Source organism: Mobula birostris, chromosome 30, assembly GCF_030028105.1.
Source record: "Mobula birostris isolate sMobBir1 chromosome 30, sMobBir1.hap1, whole genome shotgun sequence".
NCBI lineage: Eukaryota > Metazoa > Chordata > Chondrichthyes > Myliobatiformes > Myliobatidae > Mobula > Mobula birostris.
The window spans coordinates 7,666,975-7,694,396 of NC_092399.1; the positions used below are offsets into that span (position 1 = coordinate 7,666,975).

Genomic DNA, 27,422 nt, shown 5'->3' on the forward strand with positions numbered 1-27,422 from the left:
AATCCTTCTACACCTGATTGCAACACGATTCCTGAGTCTCCACCTGGGACTTGCATGACTGACAGTAGTGAATGCTGAACTATTGACACAATGAAGGAAGTCCTGAACACTGTCAGAGATGGAGAACTTCATTGCTGCCCTAAATGCTAGCGATGTAATGGGCAGTAAGTTAGTAAAGTGACAAACAAAATCGGTAAAACCAGGAAGGAGGTTCTCCTTAAAGAATATTAAGATGTCAGTTTTATTGGCTGCACAGCAATTGCTCCTCTTATTTTTGTTATCCTTATCATTTGAGAGAAATACTGCCTGAGCAACATCGAAATTTGGTAGTTATAAGGGATAATAGAGAGCTTGAGTTAATATGACATCTTTATAATGTGTAGAGAACTCCTAATCCAAGGATACGATGCAAAACTGTAAAATATTTTACAGGTACATCAATAAAAAATTAGAATGGGAAAAGAACTATTAAGAATAGGTTGGACAAATCTGAAATTAATATCTAGGGGATGGCAGAAAAATTAAATCATTATTTTACTTTGATACTTGCTGGTGAGATAGAGCAGGATATACATAAAATGATAAGATGATTAATGAGATGCATTATTTTACATTTTTAAAAAGGGAATATATTAAATAGGCTAATGAAACCCAAAGAGGCAATAAAAGAGTTCAGGTGGATTGAATCTACACATTTTAAAATAGTCTTGGGTTGAAATAGCTCAAGTATTACAGTACATAATTGATAAAGTGTTTAAAAAACTGTGTGCCACAGGATTGGCAGCGAAACTAGAATATGCTTGTGTAAATACAGATTCGTCATCCTAACATTGTGATCGTCAAAACAATGGAATCGCCACTGAAAAGGAGAATGAAAGAAAATCTAGAAATCAGAAACAAAGCAATGAATAGTCATTATGTCTTGCTTAACCAATCAATAGCTGAGATTAGTTTATTGATATATTCCCAGGGTCAACATTCACATGCTGACAGAGTAAACAGTGTATATGGTAATAATAAATACAACAACAAATAGAATGACGTGCACAAAACGGCAGACTGGTGCAAAGGTTGTAGTACAATCTGAAGCAGTGCAAAAAAAAATGTGAGAATGACAATAATGGAATAACCAAGGGAGGCGGCGTCTAGAGTGTGAGAATGCAGCAACACAACCGGCAAAGGAGTGAAAGGAGATGATTGATTCAGACGTTTGATACAGCGAGGAATAAGCTGATCTTAAAACTTAGATGTCCAGTATTTCAACTTTTTGAGTTTTCTCCCAGAAGCTCAAGTGCAAAGTAAATGTTATTATCAAAGTATTATATGTCACCATATTCAGCCCTGAGGTTCATTTTTCTGTTGGCATATAGAATACTAACTATAACAGGTTCAATGAAAGATCAACCAGAGTGCATAAGACAACAAGCTGTGCAAATGCGAATATAAATAAATATAAATTAATGAGGACATGAGATAACGAGATAAAGAGTCCTTGAAGTGAGGTCAATGGATGCTCAAGTGGGTATAGTTATCCCCTTTTGCTCAAGAGCCTGATGGTTGTGGGGTAGTAACTGTTCTTGAACCTGGTGGTGCGAGTCTTCCTGATGGAAGGTGTGAGAAAAGAGCACGCCTGGGTGGTGGGGATCTCTGAGGACGGATGCTACTTTCCTATGACTGCGTTCCATGTAAATGTGCTCAATGAGTGAAAAGAGTGGAAAGGGAATGGTGTGGGTGACAGGCATCCCCGATGATATTGATGGCCTGTGATGCACAGGGCTGTGTTTACCACTCTCTGCAGGCTCCATCAGTCCAAAGTAGAGCTGTTGCCACACCTGGCTGAGATACAACCCATCAGAATATTTTGTAAAGTGAATATGTAGAAGCGCAAGACAATCCTCCTTGATATATCGAATCTTCCCAGATGCCTAAGAAAGTAAATACACTGATGTGACAACCCTAATGCCGCACTAGTGTGAAGGGATTGGGTGAGGTTACTGGTGTTGTGGATGTCCAGGAACCTGAAGCTGTCGACCATTTCTTCAACAGCTCTGGTGGTGTTCATCCCCTGATTCTGTAGATCAACTCTTTCATCTTGCTGATGTTAAGGGCTACTTTATTGCTCTGACACCCTAATATAATCTCTTTCCTATACTCCATTTCATCATTGTTACTGATACGGCCAACACTAGGATACCCTTAACACAAGAATATCTGCAGATGCTGGAAATCCAAAGCAACACAGACAAAATGCTGGAGGAACTCAGTGGGTCAGGCAGCATCTGTGGAAAAGAATAAGCAGTCAATGTTTCGGGCCGAGACTTTTCGGGAGGTTTGGAAAAAAAGATGGGAAATCAGAGTAAGAAGGTAGGGGAGGGGTTATCATTGGTGAACTTGAAGATTGAGTTGGTACTGTACTGGACACATATTCATTGGCATCCAGGGGATAGAGCAGGGGACTGAGCACACAGCCCTGGGACATTTTTGGAGTTATTATACATATTATATAATGGTAATGGAGAAAACTTAATTTGTTCAGACTTTCAAGGCATAGGTGTGATTGAAGTTTACTTGAAACAGGTGGGTACCTCAGACTTTTGAAGTGAGAAGTTGAAGATATCCGTAAACACCTAGCCAGTACTCGGCCAGGTACCCTGTCTGGACCAGATACTTTCCATCTATTCACCCTGCTGAAGGATGCTCTCGCAATGACCTCGTAGAGTGAAATCACAAGGTCTTCAGGGGCTGTGTGGGCTTGTGGAAGTGCCTCCATAAGTGAGCATAAAAAACATTGAACTCATCTGGGAGCAAAACCTTGCTGTCATTAATGCTGCTTGGTTTTGCTTTGTAGGAAGTGATGTTATATCATGCAGCAGCAATCGCATCCACTGTGATGAAGTGCTTCAAGAGGTTGGTCATGAAACCTCAGAAGTGACCTGGATCCCCTCCAACTTGCCTACTGTCACTAAAGGTCGACAGCAGATGCCATTTCATTGGCCCTTCACTCAGCTCCAGAACACCTGGTGAATGAAGGTGCATACATCGGGATGCTCTTAATTGACTACAACTCAGCATTCAATGCTATCATCACATGGAAACTTATCGCGAAGCTCCAAAATCTGCACCTTGATACATCATTGTGCAACTGGATCCTCGACTTCCTTATTGGTAGACCGCAGAGAGCACAGATTTCCAACAGAGTCTCCTCCAGAATCACCATCTGTATAGCTGCACCACAAAGCTATGTGCTTAGACCTCAGCTCTACTCACTTTATACCTTTGTGGCCAAGCACAGCTCCAATGTAGTATTTAAGTTTGCAGATGACGCCACTGTAGATGGCTGAATCAGAGGTGGTGATGAATTGGCACTCAAGAGAGAGGTTGAAAATCTAATTGAATAGTGCCACAACAACAACTCTTCACTTAATGTCAGCCAATCCAAACAGCGGATTATGGACAACAGGAGGAAGAAGCTGGAGGTTCACGAGCCAGTCCTCATTAGAGGATCAGACGTAGAGAGGGTCAGTAATCTTAAATTCCTTGGTGTTATCATATCAGAGGAGCCATCCTGGGATGGGCATGGAAGGCCATCACAAAGAAGGCAGAACAGCACCTCTACCTTCTTAGACGTTAGCATAGCATCAGCATGTCACCGAAAACTTTGACAGACAGTGGAGAGTACCCTAAAAGCCACTCCCCCCCCCACCACTGAGCACATTTACACGGAGTGCTGCACAAGAAAGCAACATCCATCATCAAAGACCCCCAGCATTCATGCCATAGCCATTGGGCAGGAGGTATAGGAGACCACATCACTAGGTTCAGGAACAGTTGTTACCCTGTAACCATCAAACTTCTGAACGGGCATGGATAACTTCATTCACCACTACACTGAACTGATTCCACAACCAACAGACTCCCTTTCAAGGACTCTGCAACTCATGTTCTTGGTCTTATTTATTTTTCATATGCACAATTTGAATTATTTTGAAGTATATGGTAATATACAGTGTACAGCACATACTTCGATAAAATTTACTTTGATTATGACTTTGAAAAGACCTTCATGATGGTGTATGTCAATAAATGATTGAATGAGAAATTAAAAAGTAGAGTCAGGGGACAAGTAGCATAACAGATTGCCAGATGGCTTTAAGACAAAAAAGCCAAGTTAGAGTAAAAAAAATCTTTGTAGGTCAAAAGCATGACCCCAGCCCCATGGTATTAAGCAAAATTACCTAAATAGAGGAATTACTTTAGCATAACTTGGCAGAAGGAACAGGAAAGTCACTAATTACTTGAAAGGTTAGAGAAACAGAAAGTTCACTGAGTACAAATACACAAATCACTAAACACTATAGCAGAAAATTAGCAGAGTCATAAAGGAAACAAGTAATATAGGTGACAGTTGTTAGTGGGAGAGTGTTGAAAAATGGGTAAATTATGCTGAACTTGTGTCAAACCTTGATTAGATCATATTTATGAGTACTATGTGCTTTAAGTGTTACTGTGTTGTCATGAAAATGCTATAGAGGGATAAGCAAGTGTGTAGAAAAGAATAAGAGGGATGATAACAGAAATATTAAACACTCGAGGAAGTCTGCAGAAAACGTTGGTGGAACTCAGCAGGTCAGGCAGCATCTATGGAAATGAATAGATGGTCGGCATCTCAGGCTGAGACGTTTCTTCAGGACTGAGAAGGAAGGGGGAAGATCCCAGAAGAAAAAGGTAGGGGAGGAGAAGGAGACTAATTGGAAGGTGATAGTTGAAGCCAAGTGGGTGGGAAAGCTCAATGGCTGGAGAGGAAGGAATCTGTTAGGAGAGGAGAGTGGACCATAGGAGGAAGGAGGAAGAGATCCAGGGAAAGTAATAAGCAGGCGAGAAGAGGTAAAAGGTCAGAGTGGGGGAGGATTTGTTTACTGGAAGGAGAAATCAATATTAATGCCATCAAGTAGGAGGCAGAAATAGTAAGAACAGATGAATATATCAGTACTCTTTTCTCCTGAGTAAAGGAGGTTTGAGGGTTGATTTAAAATTTCCTTTCTCAAGTAAAGGAGATTTGAGAGGTGATTTAATAGAGACTTTTAAAACAAAGAAAGGATTTGGTAGGAGGTAAACAGAGGGAATGTTTCTACATAAGGTGAAGATCATAACTGGGGGGCCATCAAATAAGATGGTCATCAAGAACTCTAACAGGAGATGCAGAAGAAAGTGGTAAGAAGATGGAATTTATTACCACAAAGAATGGTTCAAAAGATTTATATAAAGTTCACTTAAGTAGAGCCCAGACAAGCATATTAAGGGAGATGAGAATAGAGATAATGCAGAAAGGGGTTAGGTAAGAAAATAAAAACAAACAAAGTTTTGTGTTGAGCATAAATGTTGACATGTATGTCATGTGACCTATGCTGTGTTGTACGTGACTTTGCTAAATTAGTTTCATAATTCTACATCATCATATAATTAAGAAGTTCAGAGCTGATTTGATAGCGATTTTGAGACTGGGATGCACAGTTTCTTGTTGCTCCTCTCTGTGCCTTGTGTTGCATCGGGTGGCAACCTTGCTGATTCTTTAGCACTTGTCTGTTTTTTATGAGACTGAGTCGCTAGCACGGATGGAAAGCAGGAGCCAGCCAGATTCCAACCCGGGACCATTCACCTTGAAGTCCGGGGCAAATGCCACCACACCACTGGCCGGCATATGCACAGTTTCTGAATAGAGTTAACTTTCTTTCCAGTGGCCATGGAAGGACCAGACCAGTCATTCAATGGAAATTGAATCTAGACAGTAAGGAGTCTCATAAGAAAGATTATCTCAAGAAGAAATGAGGGTACACAAGAAATATGCAAATTCAGGACTACTAATAGTGGTAAGAAAGGATAGAGTTGTTGATGAGTGATCTATACCTAACAGGACAAAAAGTCATACTTCTAAGTTTGTTGATGGTACTAAAGCAGGCAGGGTTGTGTGCATGGAAGAGGATGCAAAGAGGCTGTAAGGGAAAACTAACAGTTTAAGTGAATGGGGAAGAACAAGATAGAAGATAGAGAACTACAGTACAGGAGTAGGGCCTTTGGCCATGAGAAGGAATATAATGCAGAAAATGGGAAGCAAAGGATGAAGTTTCAGTTAGGTCAGAGATTGGAAATGATGCTAATATAGTCATCGATGTACTTGAAAAACTGGCAAGTTTAAAGACCAAAGCAACCTTGCACCAGAAATGTGCACAATAACTCGGATTTATATGAGCTCCCTCAAATGAAGTTTAAATTGAATCAAGTAAATGGAATGAAAGGGGAAGCTGTTCAATATGCGGTTAGCCAAGCAGTGTTTGGTAGTGAGTTTGTACACTGGTTAAGCCCCCATGAGGAAGAATTAAAGCTGGGCTTAGGTGGGCAAGGGATGAGTAGAACGATTTGGTGTTGATAGTGAGAAAGAGTCATTCATTTGGTGGCGGGAAACAGTTAATATTGGCAAAAATCTTTGGAAGGTTCAATGATGTGGATGGAAACGATATGGACAAGAAAACAGATCTGGATCAAAATAAATCTACTCCCTGGGCAAGAGCAGGCTGAAAATCACGCCTGTAATAACAGTTCTGTACCAAGATCTTGTGGCATTTGAAAGACTCGCTATGTGCTTACTGATTGATGACATTGGCCTCATTCTGAAGACTAAGATAATTAATGCAATTCTCTCATCCCGACGACATTTCAATTCAGCTTCTGCATTACATGACTATGCGAAAAGTTAAAAACCTACTCTTTAAAATGAACTGCTTTCATCAATCACACTAGCTGGCAGTGTGCCTGTTCAACAAAGTTCTTTTCCTATTCTGCTAGCACAACTTATAAATGGAAACTTATTTAAAAAATCTCATTACCTTATAAATAATTTTGCATTTGTTTCACAGAATAGATATTCTTTGAAGTGATTTCTCTGTTAAAGCCTGCCTTTTAAATCCTCTACAGTAGCCTCAAACTAAAATAACCTGCTAGAAATTCAGACATTGGACATACAGGGTGGGGGCCAGGGAAAATGTAGCAGGTGAGGGTCGGGCCGATTCCGCTCGCTCTTGCACAATGTTTACCCTTCTCTCGGCAGCGCTGAGGCTGTGAGACTGCTCCGGCTGCTACGTGCTCTGTGTCTGCGAGCTTCGCGGCGATTTGCCCCACGATATGATGAACTGAGACTGAGGCTTTAGACCTACTCCTGCTGCAGGATTCAGGTCACTGGACTCAATTTGGTTCCGAATGCTGTTGCTTGCTTTCATTGTTTGCATGATTTATGCTCCCCCGCTCTCTGTGTCTTGGGTGTTGGCCTTTTCTTAAAATTGGGTTCTTTCAGGTTTGTGGCTGCCTGTAAGCAGCCGAACCTCAAGGTTGTATAATTTATACATACTTTGATAATAAATGTACTTTGAATCCTTTAAACTACAGGCAAAAAGGGAAAGTCGAAGGTCCTCCAGGCAATAAACCTCAATATTCACAATGGAGAGCACAAAGCACCCCGATAACGACGAGTAGTGCAAGAATGATAATGAAATAATTAAGCCACCACTTGCCCTATTTCACCTATCTCTAACCAGTATTCCTCTCTGTTAAGCAAGGTTCCATGAATTAGGGAATGTGGATTGGATGGAAAGAACATTAGGAAGGATTCTGGAGATGTGGAGCCAGAATGCAAAACCAGGAAGCGGGGGAACACATGGAAAGCTGGTGGTGGGTGGTGGGTCATAAAGTCATAATTTACATCATGGGGTCAGTCTGGAGCTGTAAGTTAAAGAGTCTGTGGTAGTGAGTTTCTAGATGATGAATCTCAGGGGTTGGGCTCAAGCCCAAATACCAAGCAGCAGGCTAAGTGGGATAGGGGGTGGTGTCAAAATGGATTGGACGTCGGAAGAGATGATATCACCCCTGCACCCCCAGCCTCACATTCCTGAAAGTCACTTAGCTTTTCAAGGGTAAAAAGGAAATTAATTTTGAAAAGGTCTCTCAAGCAGGTGCCTGGCGCTTAATTCGCTTATCAACTAGATTCCAATACTTGCTTCAAGAGTGGGTAAGGCATACCCTTGTTTTTCATTATCCGGGGCGGTGGGTGGCATAATTTTAGTGAGAAGTGGGTATCTGCTTCCTGAATACACAGAGACCTCGGTAGCTTAAACTAAGCGAAGATATTTACCACAGTAGCAAGCACAAAATATTTATTATCTCTAGTTATTTTACTTCCCTTTCCTCTTTGCCCCTTACTCTTCCTCAATATTTCCACGCCCTCCCTCTCCTTGTTCTTATCAATCCCTTTCCTTCACTACTACCACTTTCCCTCAGCAATTCCTCGCTTTGATTGGCGTTGACTGTGGGCTTTCTGTAGCGATAACAAAACATCGGCTTATCAGCTCACAAAAGTCGATATTCCGTCTGCTTTCGGCTGCTTTTCATGCAGTTGCCCACATTGGGCAGCTCTGTGCCAAGCCGCTCTTCCGCCTCTGTACCCAGGCTAACTTGACAAGGACGCCGACCAATGGCGGCGGCGGGTTCGGGAGGGGAGGTCGACACTTCCGGTGCCAAGTGTGAGGAGTCATGACGGGGTGGGGGGGAAAACACGGCGCGAGCTGAGCTGAGCGGAGCGAGCGAGCGACCGGCCGCGCGTGAGGTGGTGGGAGCGCGGGAGAGACGAGACGAGCGCCTGGCCGGAGCTCGGCGGCATCCCGACGGGCGAGTGGACCGAGCCGCTCCCCCACAGGGGACCGGAGCGAGCGTGGGCATTGCTCCGCAGTTTGGATCCAGTTGAGGGAGATATCGCCCGGGCTGTCCTGCCGTTGGATGTTGGGGCACGTCCAGTCGGGCGTTGAGGCAGATCCCCGCTCGGTTTGAGGAAGCTTGCTTGCGGGTCGACGCTGTGTGTGAGCAGTTGTCGTGTGTGGGAGTGCTGATGATCCGAAAGCTATGTTCAGGGTCTGGACTGGGGCTGGGCACTCGCTTCGGGAGTATTCGACTCTCCCAGCGCTTCGCCTTTCTGATCTTCCTCAGTGCCTTGGTCACCGTGTGCTTCGGGGCCATCTTCTTCCTCCCGGACTCGCTGCGGCTCCGCCGCTTCTTCTTGCTGTCCACCGAGCCGCAGCGCACGGACGTCGCGGGGAGTGGGCAGGGAGCGGGGCCGAGGCTGGCCGCGGCATCTCCGCGCAGGCAGCCCGAAGCGCACACCCGCTCTCTGTGGCGGGGAAAGGAAGACAGGGCCGGCGGGGGGTCCCTGCTGGATCTAATTCGCCAGGGGGTGACGACGGGGGAGCGTAGGGTCAACAGCGATGCGGAGAGCGGGGCAGCAGTCAACAGAGGCCCGGTGGCCAGCGACAGCCACTACCCGCCATCGCTGGAGCCCCCAGCAGAGTCCACAGATCAGGACGCGAGGAGCCACCAGGAGAAAGTCAAAGAGGTAGGAATATTCTACCCAAAACTGAAACCGAGGAAGGCATCAGGGTGAACGACCTGAAAGGCTCGCAACATCCGACTTGAGGCTGTCAGATTTATAGAGCACACACAATAGGGTGGGCGCATGTAGCATTGTCCTCATTTACAAAGGCAAATTTCATTGCCAGGAATGCGGTGGTTTGGGATCCTCTTGTAGATGGCTACGCAGTGGGGAAAGTTCATTTTTGAACTGGGAAGCTGTGCAAAATGTAACACTGACCACCTAATAGGGATAATTCGCTCCAGTTGCTTCTATTAATTTAACTTTCCACAAACGGATCGGCAAACAGCAAACCTACTAACTGAAAGAATATTAAAACGTGCACAACTTTGTTTTTCCTCTATGATATTTTCCCCATTGTTATTGTGAGATGTTTTACGAGCAACTTCTTTGACAAGTAGACAATTACATCTTTGTGATTGACTCGAACTACTTTTCAATATGGTAACACTTTAAGGCTTTTAAGTGACGGGAAAGAAACATTAGCTGCATTAGCTTCTTGGCCAATCTAGACAGAGGGTAAATGTCTTTGAATTATTTGGGGACATTGATTTTCCTTGCATGCATTGGTCAGACATACTAATTTGAACCATTCAAGAATGCATAATGGGAAGTTTGTGAATGGATGAGATTGTTAACTATCCAGTGCAGCAGGTAGTTTGGTAGTATATCCCGATTTTAGCTTGCTACATTAGATCAACCAAGGAAGTAAAGAGAATGAAGTTGATTCCAATTCACCCATTTTCATCTCCAACAAAAAATACCTTTGAAATATTCCATGATAATGGGCTAGAACTGACCATTCTCTGGAAGCCATGATTGTAAAAGTGCATAGGTGAAGGATTCTATTTTTTTTAACTGAGAAACGTGGAATTTGATGATGGGATGCTGATCTCCATTCTAGGAGGAGTTACGCCCTGATCTTATGTTAACTGGTATTCTACAAGGTCATTAACTTTATGGGAAAAATAATCTATGGCTAACTGAAGAAGTTAAAAATGACAAGTAGATTGAAAGAAAAGGCCAATAAAGTTGCAGAGTGTAGTAGCTTTCTTTAAGATTGGAAAAATTACAAACCAGCAAAAGGTGACCAAAAATTACAGTGAATAAGTAAATGGAAGAGTGTTAAACAAATACATTGTATCTGTCTTTGCAGTGATAACACATACAGCATACTAATAGGAATGAAATAGTAGATAAGCAACATGCAGATGAGAGTAAGGAACTTGATTAATATCAGGAGAGAAAAAAAATCATTAGGAAAATTGATGGGATTAATTGACAGATTCCTTGGACTTGATGGCCTCCATCCTGGGGTTCTAAAAGGTGTGGTTGCAGCGATAGTGGAAGCATTGGTTATGACCTTCCAAAATTCTCTGGATTTTGGGGAAGGTCCCACTGGATTTCATACACTTGGCATAAGACAGAATTTTGCAGACTGAACCAGCATCATTTATTGAAATGGAAACAGTAATTAACAAACATGTTAGAGTATGAAATGAGATTAACAGAGAAAAAACAAAGTAGTGATAAGCAGTCATTTTGAAGTTGTCAGTCTGTAGGTCAAGTGCCTCAGGATCTGTGTTGAACTGGTTTGTTTGCAAACTGCATGAATAATTTAGATAAAACGACTTAGTAAATCCTGAGTTTGCTTAGGATACAAAGATAGAAAGTAGGTATGGTAGGGGTGGTAGGCATTGAATGACGTAGCTTACGATGAGGCATGCAGCACACTCCTATTTATTATGTCCTTGTATAATAAGAAGATATGTAAACAGATTTAGCAGCTCAGGATATCAAACACTGCACTGAATCAACAGGTAGGCCTCAGGAAATGCTCTGATTAGGAGAGAGTTAAGAAGCAAAGAACCCAAAGGAAACCAAAGTAAGATCACATTTGGATCATTTAATTTTTCTGTTACTCTTGTGTAATGTGTAATGAAATCAGCAAACAAATTATCACACATATTTATAAATTACTGATTGAATCTCAGGTGGAGTATTGTATTGAATTCTTGGCAAGATATTACCAAACTTTAGAAAATAATTAAAGACTATGGTGAATATGTAGATATTTTCTTGAATAGTGCCATGGTTGGGGATAGTAGTTTTGAGGAGAGACTAGAAAAACTGAATAGGATGTTTTGCAAAATGCGGGTCTTCAGAGGAGAAATCTACATTGCGGGTTCGTAACCAGAGGATGAGCATATTAATAAAATAGCTCAAGGACAGATTTTTTTTATTTCTGCAAATGGGTTAATAATACACCAGTGCTGGACTCTGAAACGTTCACCAGTTTTTTGCACTCTAGTCTGATAAACAACTGTTCATTGCTAAATCAATTTCTGCCTTTTGATTGATTTCAGTTTTGTTCATAAATCCCAAAAGTGGCACTTTATCAAATAGCTTTGAACCCTTCTTATCAACCCTTTCTGCTACTTGAATCACACTAAATTTTTCCAGAATCTGCCTTTTTTTATTGTTTTAATCAATTCTTGAAGTATCTTGCTTATTATTTATCTCGCTCCACCTTCTAACACGATTTTCATTTTTATGGTTTCTCTGTATCTATCAGATTTGTTCCAATGATGCTAGCTTAAACATGGAAGCTTTAAAAATGAGTTCTTTTCAACCAAAGGCCCCTCAGCCTTTGTAATGCCTACATTTCATGCTCAGCTTTCTTCCCTTCAGGACCACTGTACTGTGCTTTCATCTGCTATCCTCAGTACCGATTGAATTATTGTCCATCATTCCTGTTGCCTCTAGCATAGTGTTGCTCTGAGACTTTTTTCTGTTTGGTATCCTGGCTTATCTTTTCAACACTATAACATGTAGATAAGATGCAAAACCTCTAGACTTGGTTTTATCCTTCTCATTATCCAGAGCCTCTCTTGGTGAAACAAGTGATACACATGTTCTTCCAACTCTGTATAATGTATTTACTATTGATAATGAAGTCTTCATTATTAGCAGTTGGCTAATTATTTCATGGAATATCAAGGAGTTGCACAGTTCCCTGGTTTCTACTTTCCCAAACCACTATTATTACACCTTTAAAGAAACTTCTTCCTTCAAGATTGATCGTATTATACTTTCAGTCCCAAGCCAGAGCTTTCTTTTTCTTGTGGATTCAAGGTACTAGCAATCATGCAGAGTAAGGCAAATCCATCAAAACTTCAGGATGAGGAAAGGAGGGAGGTTGGTACTTAAGATGTGAATTCACTATGGATAAATAATTTTTTTGGTACGACTTCCTTTATGATAGTGAGTTTTTTTTTATTATACATCACAATGAGCTCTTGCTGCAGAACAACATATTTCACAACATATGCCAGTAAAGCCTTCCTACCCGTTGAGCACATCTACGTAAAATGCTGCTGAAGGAAAGCAGCATCCACTCATTAGAGATCCCCATCATCCAAGTCATATTCTATTCTTGCTGCTGCCATCAGGTAGAAGGTACAAGAGCCACAGGACTCACACCACCAGGTTCAAGAATAGTTACTACCCCTCAACCATCAGGCTCTTGAATTAAAGGGGATAACTACACTCACTTGCCCCATCATTGAGATGTTTCCCACAACCAATGATCTCACTTTAAGGACTCTTCATCTGATTATCTCATGGTCTCGTTATTTATTGCTATTTATTTATATTTGCATTTGCACAGTTCGTTGTTTTCTACACTCTAGTTGATCTTTCATTGATCCTGTTATAGTTACTATTCCATAGATTTTCTGAGTTTTCCCAAAGGAAAATGAATCTGGGGGTTGCATAAGGTGACAAACTTTTTATGTACTTTGATAATAAAATTAACCTTGAGCTTTGATATTAAACTTGAGTCTGAGTTTGGTTTGGGATGGGATTTTCCATTTGCAGCCATTCAAGTGGTGAATGGATTAGTACCCAGAATGCTGTATGGTTAGTAGGATAGTTGCCACCCTTAATAACCACAGCTGATTTACTACATCTTGTCTAAAAGTCATTGGAGTCACTTTGTCAAATTTTTCTGTTTCCTTCTTCCTCTGATGTTATTCTGTGATTAGTTTGTTGAAAGATTTTTTTTGTTAAGAGAATAGGGAGATTGAAACTTTGTGTGTACATGGTTAGTACATGATATCAACACATATGCCTAGAAATTGTGCTACATAGTGCTGGTTTTGTTAATGCTATGCAGTGGGGAATTGACATTAGATTGTCAAAATGTTGATTTTTTTTTGTCTGAACCTTGCCATCTGAAAATTAGGCTAGATGCTTCACTTTGCAAACCACGCTTGCACAAATTACCTATTTTTCCACGAAGAATATAAAACTGTATGCATTGCTTGGAAAGAGTGTTGCTAGGAGAAATTGGGTCACATTCACCCAAAGCAGCCAATTGCAATGGAACCAGGTTTAATATTACATATTTTCCCCTAATTTCTATTGTGTGCTGCAGAGCACCTGAGAGGATGATGTCTGATTCTCAGTTCCTGCTGGAACACAGACTTTGGGTGCTGTCCATGGAGATTCTCACAGTTTAAAAGCTTGATTTGCTTTGGTGATAGTTTCAGTAGGTTTGTAACGTGAGCTGGAACTTCGTATGTAAAGTCAGATGCAAGGGAAGAGGACTAGAAAAACTCATACTCACAGATTTTGTCCTTGCTGGTTGCATAATTTCAAATTTCCAAGGAATAGGAGAAGCTAAGGCTTTATAGGTCAGCAAAAATAAAAATATGTTGGAAATCAGTGGGTCAAATAGCATCTTTAGGTTAAAGGAATTGTCGATGTTTTTGGTCAAGTCTTTGCATTAGGATCTGCTTTTGAAGTCAGACATGGTGGCAGAGATCTGTGAACTTGCCTCTGGATTATTCCAAGTAGGAGCGTCTGATCTATATCCTGCTGCATTATGTGTTACTCTTCTCAGCACTAGGGAGGTTGGTGTTATGCTCCACTCAAAGAAATGGAGTTTTCTTGACTTCCTGCAGTGGAAAATATGAAACTGAACAGGTTAAGCATGTATGTAACATATATTTGACAACACATGGACTTGACCAAGGTTCATAAAGCGGATATTTGAGAATTTATTATTTCCTTTGACCATCAGAAAAATTTTGATGTCAAACTGTAGTGGCCTCTACAGGTTGACTCCAAGTATCTAGGGAGCTTGCATAATCGAGTTCAAATTTAACTGTCATTCAGTCATACAGATGAATACAGTCAAACAAAAGTGTTTCTCCAGGGCTAAAAGGCAAAACAATGATGAGATGGGCCTCCGCCTGTCAGGGTTGACCATGTATGTTGTGTCCCAGCTGTCCAGATACCCAAGCCAGGGTGGTACACTTTTCGTCCCTCTTCCCTCTGGGAGAAGGCTCAGGAGCTTGAAGACTCGTACGGTCAGATTTGGGAACAGCTTCTTTCCAACTGTGATAAGACTGCTGAACGGATCCTGACCCAGATCTGGGCCATACCCTCCAAATATCCGGACATGCATCTCGGTTTTTTTTTTGCACTACCTTACTTTCCATTTTTCTATTTTCTATTTATGATTTATAATTTAAATTTTTAATATTTACTATCAATTTGTAATCCAGGGAGCGGGAAGCGCAGAATCAAATATTGCTATGATGATTGTATGTTGTGGTATCAATTGTTTGGCGACAATAAAGTACAAAGTATGACATGGAGAGGAAGCTGTTGCCCAGGTAAGCAAGCTCCCCTCTCCATGCATCTGATGAACACAAAGGAAGGGCAGAGGCCACTACAGTTTGACATCAGTAGTGTCACAGGAGTTACCAGTCGGCATTGAACTCAATGTAGGACTGCCTTAGGGACTCCAGCTCCAGATATTTCCTTTGGGGTTTATTCCCAGGCCTTCTCCATGAGTGGGTGTAGCTGTAAGGCAGCAGAGGTTTGGGATCAGAGTTTTTCTGTCCTAGGTGAGCTTCTGACCATGGCTGATGAGCTCTGTCTGACCAAAGTGACTGCTTTAAGGCACCGGTAACCTGCCTTTGCCCCTTCTCCTGTCACTGGAAACTATTCTGCTGGGCTTCGTAGCTTAGCCACACATGAAGGCCAGGATCTGGACTTGGTTGGCAGAGGCTATTTGAGCCACATGTCATTGGGAACATTTAATAGGTAGTGGGTGCTTATCCCCACTACCACCCCAGCTATGACAACCTTAAGGAACTAGTGCCAATAGTATATAGCATATTTAGTTATGATAGCAGAAAAACATATAGGTCACCAAAAAAAATAGCCCAAGGCCCTGAGTGGCATGGCTTATAGATTGATGATGCATGGGATGTTGTTCTGGTCAGACTTGTTTTCCACCAAGTGAACACTAGATGGCAGCACCCTTGGGGGGGTGGGGGGGCCAGCTGCCAACCCCAGTACGAATTCCGGCATGCCCAGAGAAGCCTCTGCTCTCTCCCACACTGCCTCTGGCATTTCTTCTCCGGGGTGGCTGTAACAGGCGGTGACTGAGACAACACAGCTCACCCGCCATTGGCCCCACCATTGAACCAGTGAACTGGACTTGCAGTATTCTACATTACCAATGTCCAACATGGTCTTGTGATCTCAGTAAAAACATCCAAGACAATCATTTGCACAGTTTGTTTGACTGCACTCTGCCTCTGCACAGCGAGGATACACAAGTGCAGGCGACAGCACAATAACGGTACACAATAAGTCCAGCTCTAATACTACTGAGCAACTTGCTGATGGGGTAGACCTCAATGTCTTCTGATTTAAAAAAAACAACATAAAGAATGAACAATTCACCTTTGGTTGGACCTAGAGATGCCCCTGCAACCATGTGTGCTACTATCCATGATGCATTTATTTTGTTGAAGCGTACCTAGTTTACCATTTTCAGGGGCATCGTTGCATTGAGAGGAGGATCTTGAAAAATCTCCTCCATTTAGATGTCTGCCTTCTGTAACTGGAGGAATACACAGAAAATCATGGAAGCACCAGGAGCCCAATGGAAAACAACAATGACCTCTTCAGAATTCCATTAGCTGCACCACTTCAGAGTGTCTTCCAGACATGATTTCATGGAATATTGTCTGCTGCTTCCTGTACAATTTAGCCAGTGAGAGAGCTGTGTGCTGATCTATGACAATCAGCACTTGGAAAATGAGGAAATAGATTTGCAAAACATATAGAAGGATGAAGATTACAGGAGGTTGCACAGCAGGGGCAATTGCAGAACACCCTAATTCCTAGGTTCCATACTCATAGATGCCTGTAGGTATAGACATCTGGGGCTGTGCTTATAACAACAGCCACTTAGCATTTGGAAAAGGGTTAATACAACAGGATTTATTTCCTAAAATTTAAGTGGATTTTGCATGCAGGAAAAAAGATTTTTTTTTGCAGAGAAGTATTCCAAGAAAACATTAAAGATTGGGCATGATGAGTAATTTCTATTCATGCATTTAGAATTAGTGGGTCCATAATGCAGTGAGAATACAAATTATGTGCATGCATGGATGCTTTTATTATTCTCCAAATTTTCATTGATTCAAAAGTCTATTATGTGAGCGCTAAAACACATCAGCCTTCTTGCTTTGAACCGGCAGACTGCAGTTGCAGTTTGGACGCATCTGTAGAAACCGAAACAGTGATACAGGGGAACCCTTAATAGACACAGTGTTATTTCTTTGCATTTATTTGTTTCAATTAAATATTCCATAAGATTTCAATCAACTATTTTACAGGTCCTTAGACATAATTGCATATGCACTTGTTAGAATTTTTGATTCTGTTGCAATTCAACTGACTGTTTGATTGCTTGTAAGATTCTTGCAGATTGTTGCTTGAATTACATTTGGCTCTCAGCATAATGGTCAATTGCTTAGCAATTTATTCGGATGTTATTTGATTACAGTAACCAGTCATCTAGTGGACCACTGAGCTGATTAAATAAAAATGGAAAATGCTGGAAACACTCAGCAGGTCAACAGCTTATTTAGAAAGAGAACCAGAGTTAATATTTTAGTTTGAAAACCTTTCATCAGTTCCAGAAAAATGAGAGAGCAAACTAGTCGTAAGTTTCAGGGAAAATGGGAGGGAATAAAGAGTATTTTGGACATGGTAAGGATAGGGCAGTTATTGTAATATATAATATGTACAAAGCCATTTGGTTGATAAGTTAATGAGGGCAGTTAGAAAGAGAGGGAGAGAACAAACAATGCGATATGTAAAAGAAATTAGTGAAATGTGGGTCAGAGCTGTTGCACAGAAACCAACAGGGCAATGTCTGAAGAGAGAAAAACAACTGCTTATGTTATGGATGGATAATCTTGCAACTGAACTGGTGACTTCTGATATAAACAGAAAGAGCTGATTGCCAGAATTTATTGAATTGATCATTGAGTCCTAAAGGCTGTAACATGCTCAGACGGAAAATGAGGTACTATTCTTTAGACTTGTCCTGCACCTCATTGGAATAGTGCAGGACGCTCTACGGAAAATTAGTGACAGACAGCTGTGTTCTCAGGGTTATCCGTGAAGACTGAACAAAGGTGCCCCACAAAGCAGTCATCCAATCAGTGTGTAGTTTCTCCAGTGCATTGGAGACCACATCTAGAGCATCAAGTATATTTATTCCATTAGGTATTGTCCAAAACCACAGCCACTTCTCTTCAGCAAACATCTTCAGTTCACCCACTTGAATTACAACTAAAATTTTGTATAGTCATGCAGAATGGAAACGGGCCCTTCAGCCCAATTTGTCCATGCCAAAGTGTCCATCTAAGCTAATCACACTTGCCTGCATTTGACCCATATCCCTCTAAACCCTTCCTATCTATGTACATGTCCATATATCTTCTAAATGTTCACCCAACACAATTCAGCTCACAAGTATGTTCAAACTACCCAGTGTTCCTCGGGGTGATTTCTAATCACATCCTGAGATCCACAATTAATGTCATGTATTAGCACATACATATTTTTGATTTCACCACCTTCTTCCACTCCTTCACTTTCCAGCATTCCATAAGAACTGGAATCCTGGTAAGCCTGACTTCAGTTGTAGGGAAGTTACTAGAGGGCCAAGATCATTGGGATAGTCAAAGTCTGATTATGAATAGCATGGTTTTGAGCATGGGAGATCATATCTGGTAATTCATTTGGAGTTTTTTTTTTGAAGAACTAAGAGGACAGATGAAGGTAGAGCAGTAGATGTTGTATATGTGGACTTTAATGCCTTTGACAAGGTCCCACATGGCAGGCTGATCTGGAAGTTTAGGTGGCATGAGGTTCAGAAGGAACTCTAAATCTCAATCTTCTGGAATATATTTTGTTATTTGTGTTGTGTGTGAGTTATGTACTATGTTGTGCGCCTTGCTCTGGAGGAAGATTGTTTGGATGTCTACAAGTATACTGTTGAATGATAATTAACTTGAACTTCAGCTAGCAAGGTCTATTCAGATGGTAGGAAGCAGTGGATAATGGTTGAAGGTCGATTCTCTGATTGGAGGTCTGTGACTAGCAGGGTGCCCCAGGGATTAGTGTTGGTACTGCTGTTCTCATTATTTATGTAAATGATTTAGTTGAGTTATATAGCATGATTAGCAAGTTTGCTGATGTACTAAATTAGGGAGGTGTGATAATGAAATAGGTTACAATGAATTGCAAAAAGATCTTAATCAGCTAGGGAGATGGACTGGGGAATGGCAAATAGACTTCTGCTTAGATAAGTGTGAGATGATGCTTTTTTTCCCAGTCAGACCAGGATAGGACTAATATACTAAATGGCAGAGCACTGGCAGGTGTTGTTGAACAGATGGACCTGAGTGTACAACTACATAGTTTGCTGAAAGTGGCTGCAGAAGTAGGAAAGTATGGTTAAGAGTGTATTTAGCATGCTGACATTCATTAGTCAGGGCACTGAGTTTAGGAATAGGGGCATTGTGTTGCAATTTTTAAAGTCATTAGTGAGGCAGCACTTGGAGTATTGTGTCGAGATTTTGTCACCCTGTTGTAGGAAAGACACTGTCAAGCTGGAGAGGGCGCAGAAGAAATTTGAGGATGTTGCCTAAACTAGAGAGCCTGAGTTATGGGGAGAGGTTGCCATGTTGTGTCTGTATTCCTTGGAGCATAGGAGAATAAGGGGTGACCTCAAGTTTATGAAATCATGAGGGGTATGGCTAATGTCGGCATTCATAGTCTTTTCCCCAGAGTGGGCACAAATACAGTATAAGGGGAGAGTGATTTAAAAAGGATGATAGTGAGTACCTGGAATGAACTGCCAAAGGAAATGGTTGAGGCAGGTATAATTGCAACTTTGAAGAGGCATTTGCATAGGTATATTGAGGGAAGGGATGTGGAGGGTTATGAGCTGAACATGGGCAACTGAGACTAGCTGGGAGGCTGCTGTGGTCAGCATGGACCTGTTTGGTGGAAGGGCCTGTTTTTGTTCTTTAATACTCTTTGACTCTAACCATTATTTTACAACTCCTTGGTCTGCTGTTCCATCTTCACCAATCACTCCCTTCTTATAGCATTATCTCATACATTGGCTGAAAATGTAATACCTGCTTTTTTTTTAAACCATGTTGCTAAGGACCACACAGTTCTTTGCTTGCACTTCTCCCAATATAGTGTTTTACATTAGTACTCATGATGTGGTCCACTCTGTCTTGGAGAGGGCAAACAAAGATTATGGAGCACCTTCAATCATTCTGTGCTTCTAGTTGCTTGTCACTTTGGGCCAGAAAAGCCTGTTACTGTGCAGTATCTCGAAATAAAATAAAACACAACATCGCCATCAACTCCTGCAAACCTGTGACCTACAGCTGCTCCAAGTGGAAAAACAATGGATTATGTGGTCTGAGAACTTAATGCCCATAGATCAGGGACCCACAGAAGCCTAGTGTAAGCAGTGAAAGTAGTGCACCACCAAACTTAAAAACTATCCTCACCTTGCACTACTTAACTCCAGCAGCAGCAGATTCTTTGGGGTCCCTCATTAACCTCCTCAGTTACTTCAGACCCTGCAAAACATAAGTGAAAGCAATTTCACTCTTAATCCTGAGGGAACTTCTAAGAAGAATGCTGGGACTTCTTGTTTGTGATTAAATGTGAATGATTCTTATGAAATATAGTTGAGTGGGTTAGGAAGTTTGTGGATGACACAAAAATTGATATAATTGGTAGGTTGGCAAAAGATGCTGCAGGATGATTACAGATCAATTACAGATCTGTATGGAGAAATGGCAGATGGAATTTAATACAGGAAAGTGTGAGGTGTTGCACTTTGGGAGGTCAAACGTCAGGAGAAAGTATACAGTTAATGACAGATCCTTAACAGCATTAATGACAGAAGAATCTTGGGGCCCAAGTCCATACCTCCCCTGAAAGTCGCTATGCATTAAGTAGGGTGGTAAGGAAGGTGTATGGCATCTTTGTCGTCTTTGGTCAAAGCTTTGAGTACAAAAGTCAGGAAGTCATGTTGCAGCTGTGTGAAATTGTGTGTTTATACCTCTTCTCACCTTGACTTCTGTAAAAATGCCATTCCCTTTACTCAGATCCTTTGTCTTTGTCACATCCGTTCCCTTGGTGAGACTTTCTTTTCCAGGACTTCTGAGATGTCCTCCTTCAAAGAATGGGGTTTCCCTTCCTCCACCATTGATCCTGCCCTCGCCTTCATCTCCTCCATTTCCCGAACATCTGCCCTCACTCCATCTTCCTGCCACATTAACAGGGATAGTCTTCCTCTTGTCCTCGTGAAGCACCCCATGAGCCTCCACATTTAGCACGTCATACTCCACAACTTCTGCTATCTTCAGTGGGACCCTGCTACCAAGAATGTCTTTGCATTTCTCCACCCTCCCCTCACTCTCTGCTTTCTGCAGAGATTGCTCCCTCCATGATTCCCTTGTCTAGTCATTCCTTCCCACTAATTTCCCTTCTGGCACTTATTCCTGCATGTGGATTAAGTGCTACGCCTGCCCATTCACCTCCTTCCTTACTTCAATTCAGGCCTCCAAACAGTCCTTCCAGATGAGGCAGCACCTCACCTGTGAATCTGTTGGGGTCGTCTAATGTATTCAGTGCTCCCATTGTGCCCTCCTCTACATTGGTGAGACCTGGCATAGATTGGGCGGTTGCTTGGTCGAGCACCTTTGTTCCAGCTGCAAAAGGCAGAATTTCCAGGTCGCCCACCGTTTTAATTCCCGTCCCCATTCCCATTTTGACATGTCAGTCCGCGGCAAATTTCAGTGTTGCTAGACCTTTACATAATACATTAATTATTATGTAAAGTTTCACAAAATGCATTTGTTTGATTTCGCCAGCACAGATTCAGAAATCTTTGTTTCAAAAGTTTACCTGATCTTGGATTCCATTGTTTTTAAAAAGGAGGTGGCTGAGCACAGAAACAATCCCTTCAGCCATGCTGAACTATTATTCTGCCCAGTCCATTGACCTGCACCCCACCCTCCGTGGAAAAAAAGCCTGCTCTATCTAAACCTCTCATAATTTGGTATATCTCTTATCAAATCTCCCCCCTTTCAACGAAAATAATTGATTCTGTGAATCTAACTTAATAACATAATAAAAAAAGCTCATTAAATCAAAGAAAGTCCATGCACTGAAAGGCTGGTCGTAAAGTAGGTAGGAGTAATTAGGTTGTGCGAAAGTATAGATTGGTAGCAGCATCAAACAGAACTTTTTAACTGTAAGACTTGTATATAGAAATAGGGCAAGGTCAAGGCAATTTAAATGAATAAAGAGAATGGAAACAGGTTTGAAAATATATTCTTTCAAACAGTGGAAAGGGGATAAAACAAAAAAACGTACAAACGTATCTCAGATAAACAAAATACTTTCTTTGATTATAAATTGAAATGATAGAAAATAGGCTATTTATCTATGAACAAAGATTGAAAGGATATCTAATAATATTGTAAGTTCTTAGTGCTTTGCCAAACAACTGAGAAATACTTATTGGACTGGGAGCCAATATTTAGATGATTAAGAAATTAGCATAATTTTTAGATCAAAAGATTGTATTGATCTTGACAATTTGTGGTGGATTATCAAACACTTTCTCAGAGCAGTGCTACCGGAATTCATCTCTGCCACATGATCTTTCTAATGGCCTTTGATAATGTATCCGAAGAGCCATTAGTCACATATATTCAGTTTAACAGAACTCTTGCAACCATGAAAAAAGACCAAGGCCCTCACTGCATGAGGCGTAGGTGGATACATGCAGCCATTGGAAACAGGTGCCAGAATTTTAATACACAATTAACCTGTGTCCATTTGCTATGATGTACATATCAGATCATTCCTACAGCATGGAGTGTGCCAGCTGTAATCATGGAAAATGTCAAGCAGTACTGCCTATATTGCAGGGAATAGGCTAATTGTGCATAGGGGAAGGCAGTGGGATACAATGGGAGACAACCAACTTAATTTGTTAGCTTCCTTTTAATGCATTAACAAATTGGATTCTACTATTAAATCATTAATCTATGTTATGAGTCAGTAGCTAATACGTTTTGTGAATGTATCACATTTCTTTAATTTAGATAACTGTTCTAATATAGTTCTGGTTAAATCAAAATCTGCATATCAAAAACAACAAAATTGCAGAAACTGAATATTGTTGGAGTTAAAATGCTAGTGTTAAAATTGAAGCTTAATATTTTGAGTGTTTACCCTACTTGTATCAAAAGCACTTAAAATGGAATCTGTTGGCAAGTAGAAGTAAGAATGCACATGTACACAGACGCGTAAGGGGAAAAAAAATAGAATGGCTATCTACTGTGATAAGCAAGGCAAGCAAACCAATCCAGCAGCCTGTCTGAGGAATGAGAGAAACTGACACTGTAAATATTAGTTTACTTTATCTTTTGCTTAATTACAATATACAATATAAATATCAAATTATTCTTGGCTTTATTACACAATAAACCCAACCTAATCTAAATCTTTGATGGGGGTCTATCTGTGTTGAAAATTTTAGATGCATATAAACATGAGATTCTGCAGATGTTGAAAATCCAGAGTGACACATACAAAGTGCTGGAGGCACTCAGCAGGTCAAGCAGCATCTGTGGAACAGAATGAGCAGTTGATGTTTTGGGCTGAGACCTTCATTGGGGCTTTAGACACACATTCCTTTGAGAAATTGTGTTTATGCATATCTCAATTGCATCCTTTTATTTGCAGCTCTCTGCATGTGTCTTTTGTACTGTGAGAAATTAAGAGAGTAGAAGGAGTAAATACTGATTTTTAAATATAGTATTAAAGATTTAGAGTATGAATGTTATGAAATGTTTCTATTTTTGTTTTCTTTTGAGGGATATATACTTAAATATTATTGTCAAAGTACAATTAAACATCAGTGGGAACATCCACACAAAAAGGGCACAATATTAAACCATTAATTACCTTTGTGTTTCAGGAATGCATTGAACCAAATCATACTTACCCTTCTGTGGGAACTGTGCCATCAGGTTACTCAGTACATCTCATACTTCTGTGTGTGTGTGCGCGCATTGAAATAAAACAGCTAAAAGTGTGATGGAGGTTGGATGCCAGTGCAACAGGTCATCTCTCTGTTGCTGGTATTGCCATAGAGTCCAGAGGCAAAATATTGGCATGATAAAGAGGGAGGACAAATGCACTTTGCATCTTGCACTCTGCTTTGATGTGGGGACATTTGGCGTTGGTAGATGGTAACCCATAGTTACTAAAAAGCCTTGTGGCTTAGTTGCTGCTTCAAGTATACTCCACTTGATGGGGCCCCTCTAGTTGTTTGACTGTCCACATCCAGAGAAAGCGAGTTTGATCAGGTGGAAATTGTGGGTGCTACATTTAGGTAATTGACTGGGTTTGGGACAATATGGCCTGTAGTCATCTTATTATCAAAGGAATCACTGCAGAGATTATTTCCCAACTCCAAAAATGTGTAATGGCAAATTGTTGAGCTATATCTCATTGTCTTCAAAGTTCAAAGGAAATTTATAATCAAAGTGCGTCATACCTTAAGAAAAATATTCTTGTAGGCATTCACAGAAAAAAAGGCAAGTATAGTAGAATTTTACAAAAAAAACTATGTAAACAAAGACTAACAAGCAACTGGCATGGAAAAGAAGGGAAATCATGCAAATATAAATAATACTGAGAACATGAGTTGTATAGAATCCCTGTACGTGGGTCTTTGTGTGAATAGTGGTGAATGAAGTTGTCTACTAGGGTAATAATTGTTTCAGAAACTGGCGGTGTGGGATCTAAGGCTTGTGTATCTCGTGCCTTGTGTAGTAGCGAGAAGTAGGCACAGCCTGGACGGTGGGGGTTTTCGATGATGACAGAACATAGTAGTGTTCACATCCTCTCACCTTAGTTACAAACAAAAGAAAATCTACAGATGCTGGAAATCCAAGCAATATACACAAAATGCTGGAGGAACTCAGTAGCCCAGGCAGCATCTATGGAAAAGAGTGAACAGTAGATGTTTCGGACTGAGACCTTTCATCAGGACTGAAATGTGGATTGTTTACTCTCTTCCATAGATGCTGCCTGGCCTGCTGAGTTCCTCCAGCATTTTGTGTGTTGCTGTTATCATAGTAGCTGTCTTCCCTGATGATTGATTGCAGTGATTTGTTATATGATGGCAAATATTCCATAAGAAATTTGATGTAGCTTCAGGCCAAAAATGCTTATGCATCAATGCCTAAACTTGTTCTTCAAATTTATTCAAATGTTTTAATTTCCAGTTGAATGCAGAACGTTATTAGGTCAAGGCATTTACAGCTTGTTGCATAAGGTCGCTGTTTAGGTTTTGTCTGCGTTCTCAAAGTGCCTTCACTGCAATACCACGCTCTCATCCACAGACCGCCGCACTTTTCAGGGATTTAACATTTCAGGGGATAGAGATTCAGGAACCACTGGGTAAAGCCTCAAGTGATATGTCACCTCCAAGTTCATTCCTCATTAGGTAATAGTTTGGAGTATTTTATTGCAGCTAAAAATTTTCACAAAGGAAGTTAGAATTTGCTGATCTGTTATAGTTAATAAATCTATTTGATGCCCTGAGGTGTTTGGTTCATTTTTGGAAATAGGTTGCTTATGTTTTTGATCTGATGCAAATTCTTGTTTTGTAGTATATCAAATAACTACTGCATTCAAAACTCTTTGATAGACTACTGATTTTTAAAAATGTTACTTTAAAGTTTATGGCAAAAAATGTTGTTTTTCCTCAACCTTTTCCTACCAAAGGCTTGAAAGTAAATTGAAGTGCAGCTTAAGCATCACATGTTTTGACCTGCTCCTGGTGCAGTTAGAGATTGTAGCACAGGATTTAATGAGGCAAGCAATTGCATAGATCTGCTTGGTAAAAACTGAAGAAGTAATTAAGGAAAGGAGTATCCTTTAATCTGCATTCTGTAAAGTTTTGTTTCATTTTTCTGTGCCTGGGTTTGTTTGAAACTTTGCTTTTGACAGTGTTTCCTGAATATGAGAATATGTCAATTTTGTCAGATTTAACCATAAATCCATTCTAGGCTACTTTGACCAGCAATAGCATATTTTAATCAGTTGAGTTAGATATTGGTAGTAGCTACTTAATAATACAAATTGAAAGCATATTTTAATAGCAAAGTTTTTGTGTGTAGTGTGCCATTTGGTGAACCTTTCTTTTGTGACCAAATAATTTCAGTCCTCTTGATGAAATTGTACAGATTGAGTTGGGAGCTACTGTAATATTTTTGTGGTCACAAACAATATGAATCATGCCTTATAAAAATTAATATACAAGGTCATATGGTACAAGTTTTTCTCCTGCAGGAACAAGCACAAATTCCAAAAGTAATTGTATGTTGCTGATGATTTATGCAATGCTCAATTTTATTAGCAGTTCACCAGATACTTGCACTGCATAGTATCTACTGTATCTCTAATTGGAATGGGTCTAATCATTTACTTTAACATTCAGTGAGATTGCCATTGGAGATTTCCCACCATCCGTATCTAAGGGATTGCCAGAATCAGCAATTTAACTGAACTAATGGCAAAAAACATAGATAAATGCGAGTAGTTCAAGGATTAATTCATGACTTCCCAAAATCTTTCTGTTACTGACAAGGAGTCAGGAATATGTCCATATGTCTTGGTGAATGCACAAATATGTTTTGTTCTGACAGTATTTGCACCAGAAGCATTTTACTTGATCACTGAAATCATTATTTTACATACTCACTCCAGTGTTTAACAACTGCTGATGCGCCACACCAACTTTGCAAGGCTTTAGCAATGATCTATCAGATCTGCAACTTTTTAATATTTAAAAGGACAACAAAACCAGTAATCAAGTACCACTACTGATTAGCTCTTCCATGTCAGATGTTATGCTGACTGTTCCATTGTGGTTTTTGCATCAAAATCTTGGAATTTCTGACTTAACAACGCAAGACTGCTATCTTCAAGCAAGCAGGGCACTCACTGAGTCTTCTGAAGGACAGATATAAATTGGTAATAAAATACAAAGTAACTTTATTATCAAGGTACATGTGTGTTATCATATACAACCCTGAGTTTCATTTTCCTGTGGGCGTTCACAGTAAGTACAAAGAAACAATAGAATCAATGGAAGACTGCTGACAGCAAGGCTGACAACAGCCAGTGTGCAGGAAGGAGACAACAAACTGTGGAAACACAGTAATAAATAATAAATAATAAATAAGCAATAACTATCAAGAACATGAGATGAAGAGTTGTTGAAAGTGAGTTTGTGGAATGAAGTTATCCCCCCTGGTTCAAGAGCCTGATGGTTGAGAGATAATGACTGTTTCCTGAACCTGGTGGTGTGGGTCCTGAGTACTTACTTCCCGATTGCAGCAGTTAGAAGAGAGCATGACCTGGATGGAGGCGTCCTTGATGGATGCTGCTGTCCTGAGATAGTGCTCCATGTTGATGTGCTCAATTTACCCGTGATGGACCTTGGCTGTAT

The 27,422-nt window shown here is 40.7% G+C and overlaps 1 protein-coding gene across 2 annotated transcripts in view; it reads left to right on the forward strand.

Annotated features, from left to right (window-relative positions):
• Positions 1-8,559: 8,559 nt before the first annotated feature.
• LOC140190636 (mannosyl-oligosaccharide 1,2-alpha-mannosidase IA-like) overlaps positions 8,560-27,422 on the forward strand; it is a 108,544-nt gene continuing 89,681 nt past the window's right edge. For both annotated transcript variants that reach the window (XM_072247381.1, XM_072247382.1), the window contains exon 1: positions 8,560-9,430. In XM_072247381.1, the coding sequence (XP_072103482.1) occupies positions 8,930-9,430 (501 nt within the window). In that variant the 5' untranslated portion in view covers positions 8,560-8,929. The remainder of the gene's footprint in view (positions 9,431-27,422) is intronic.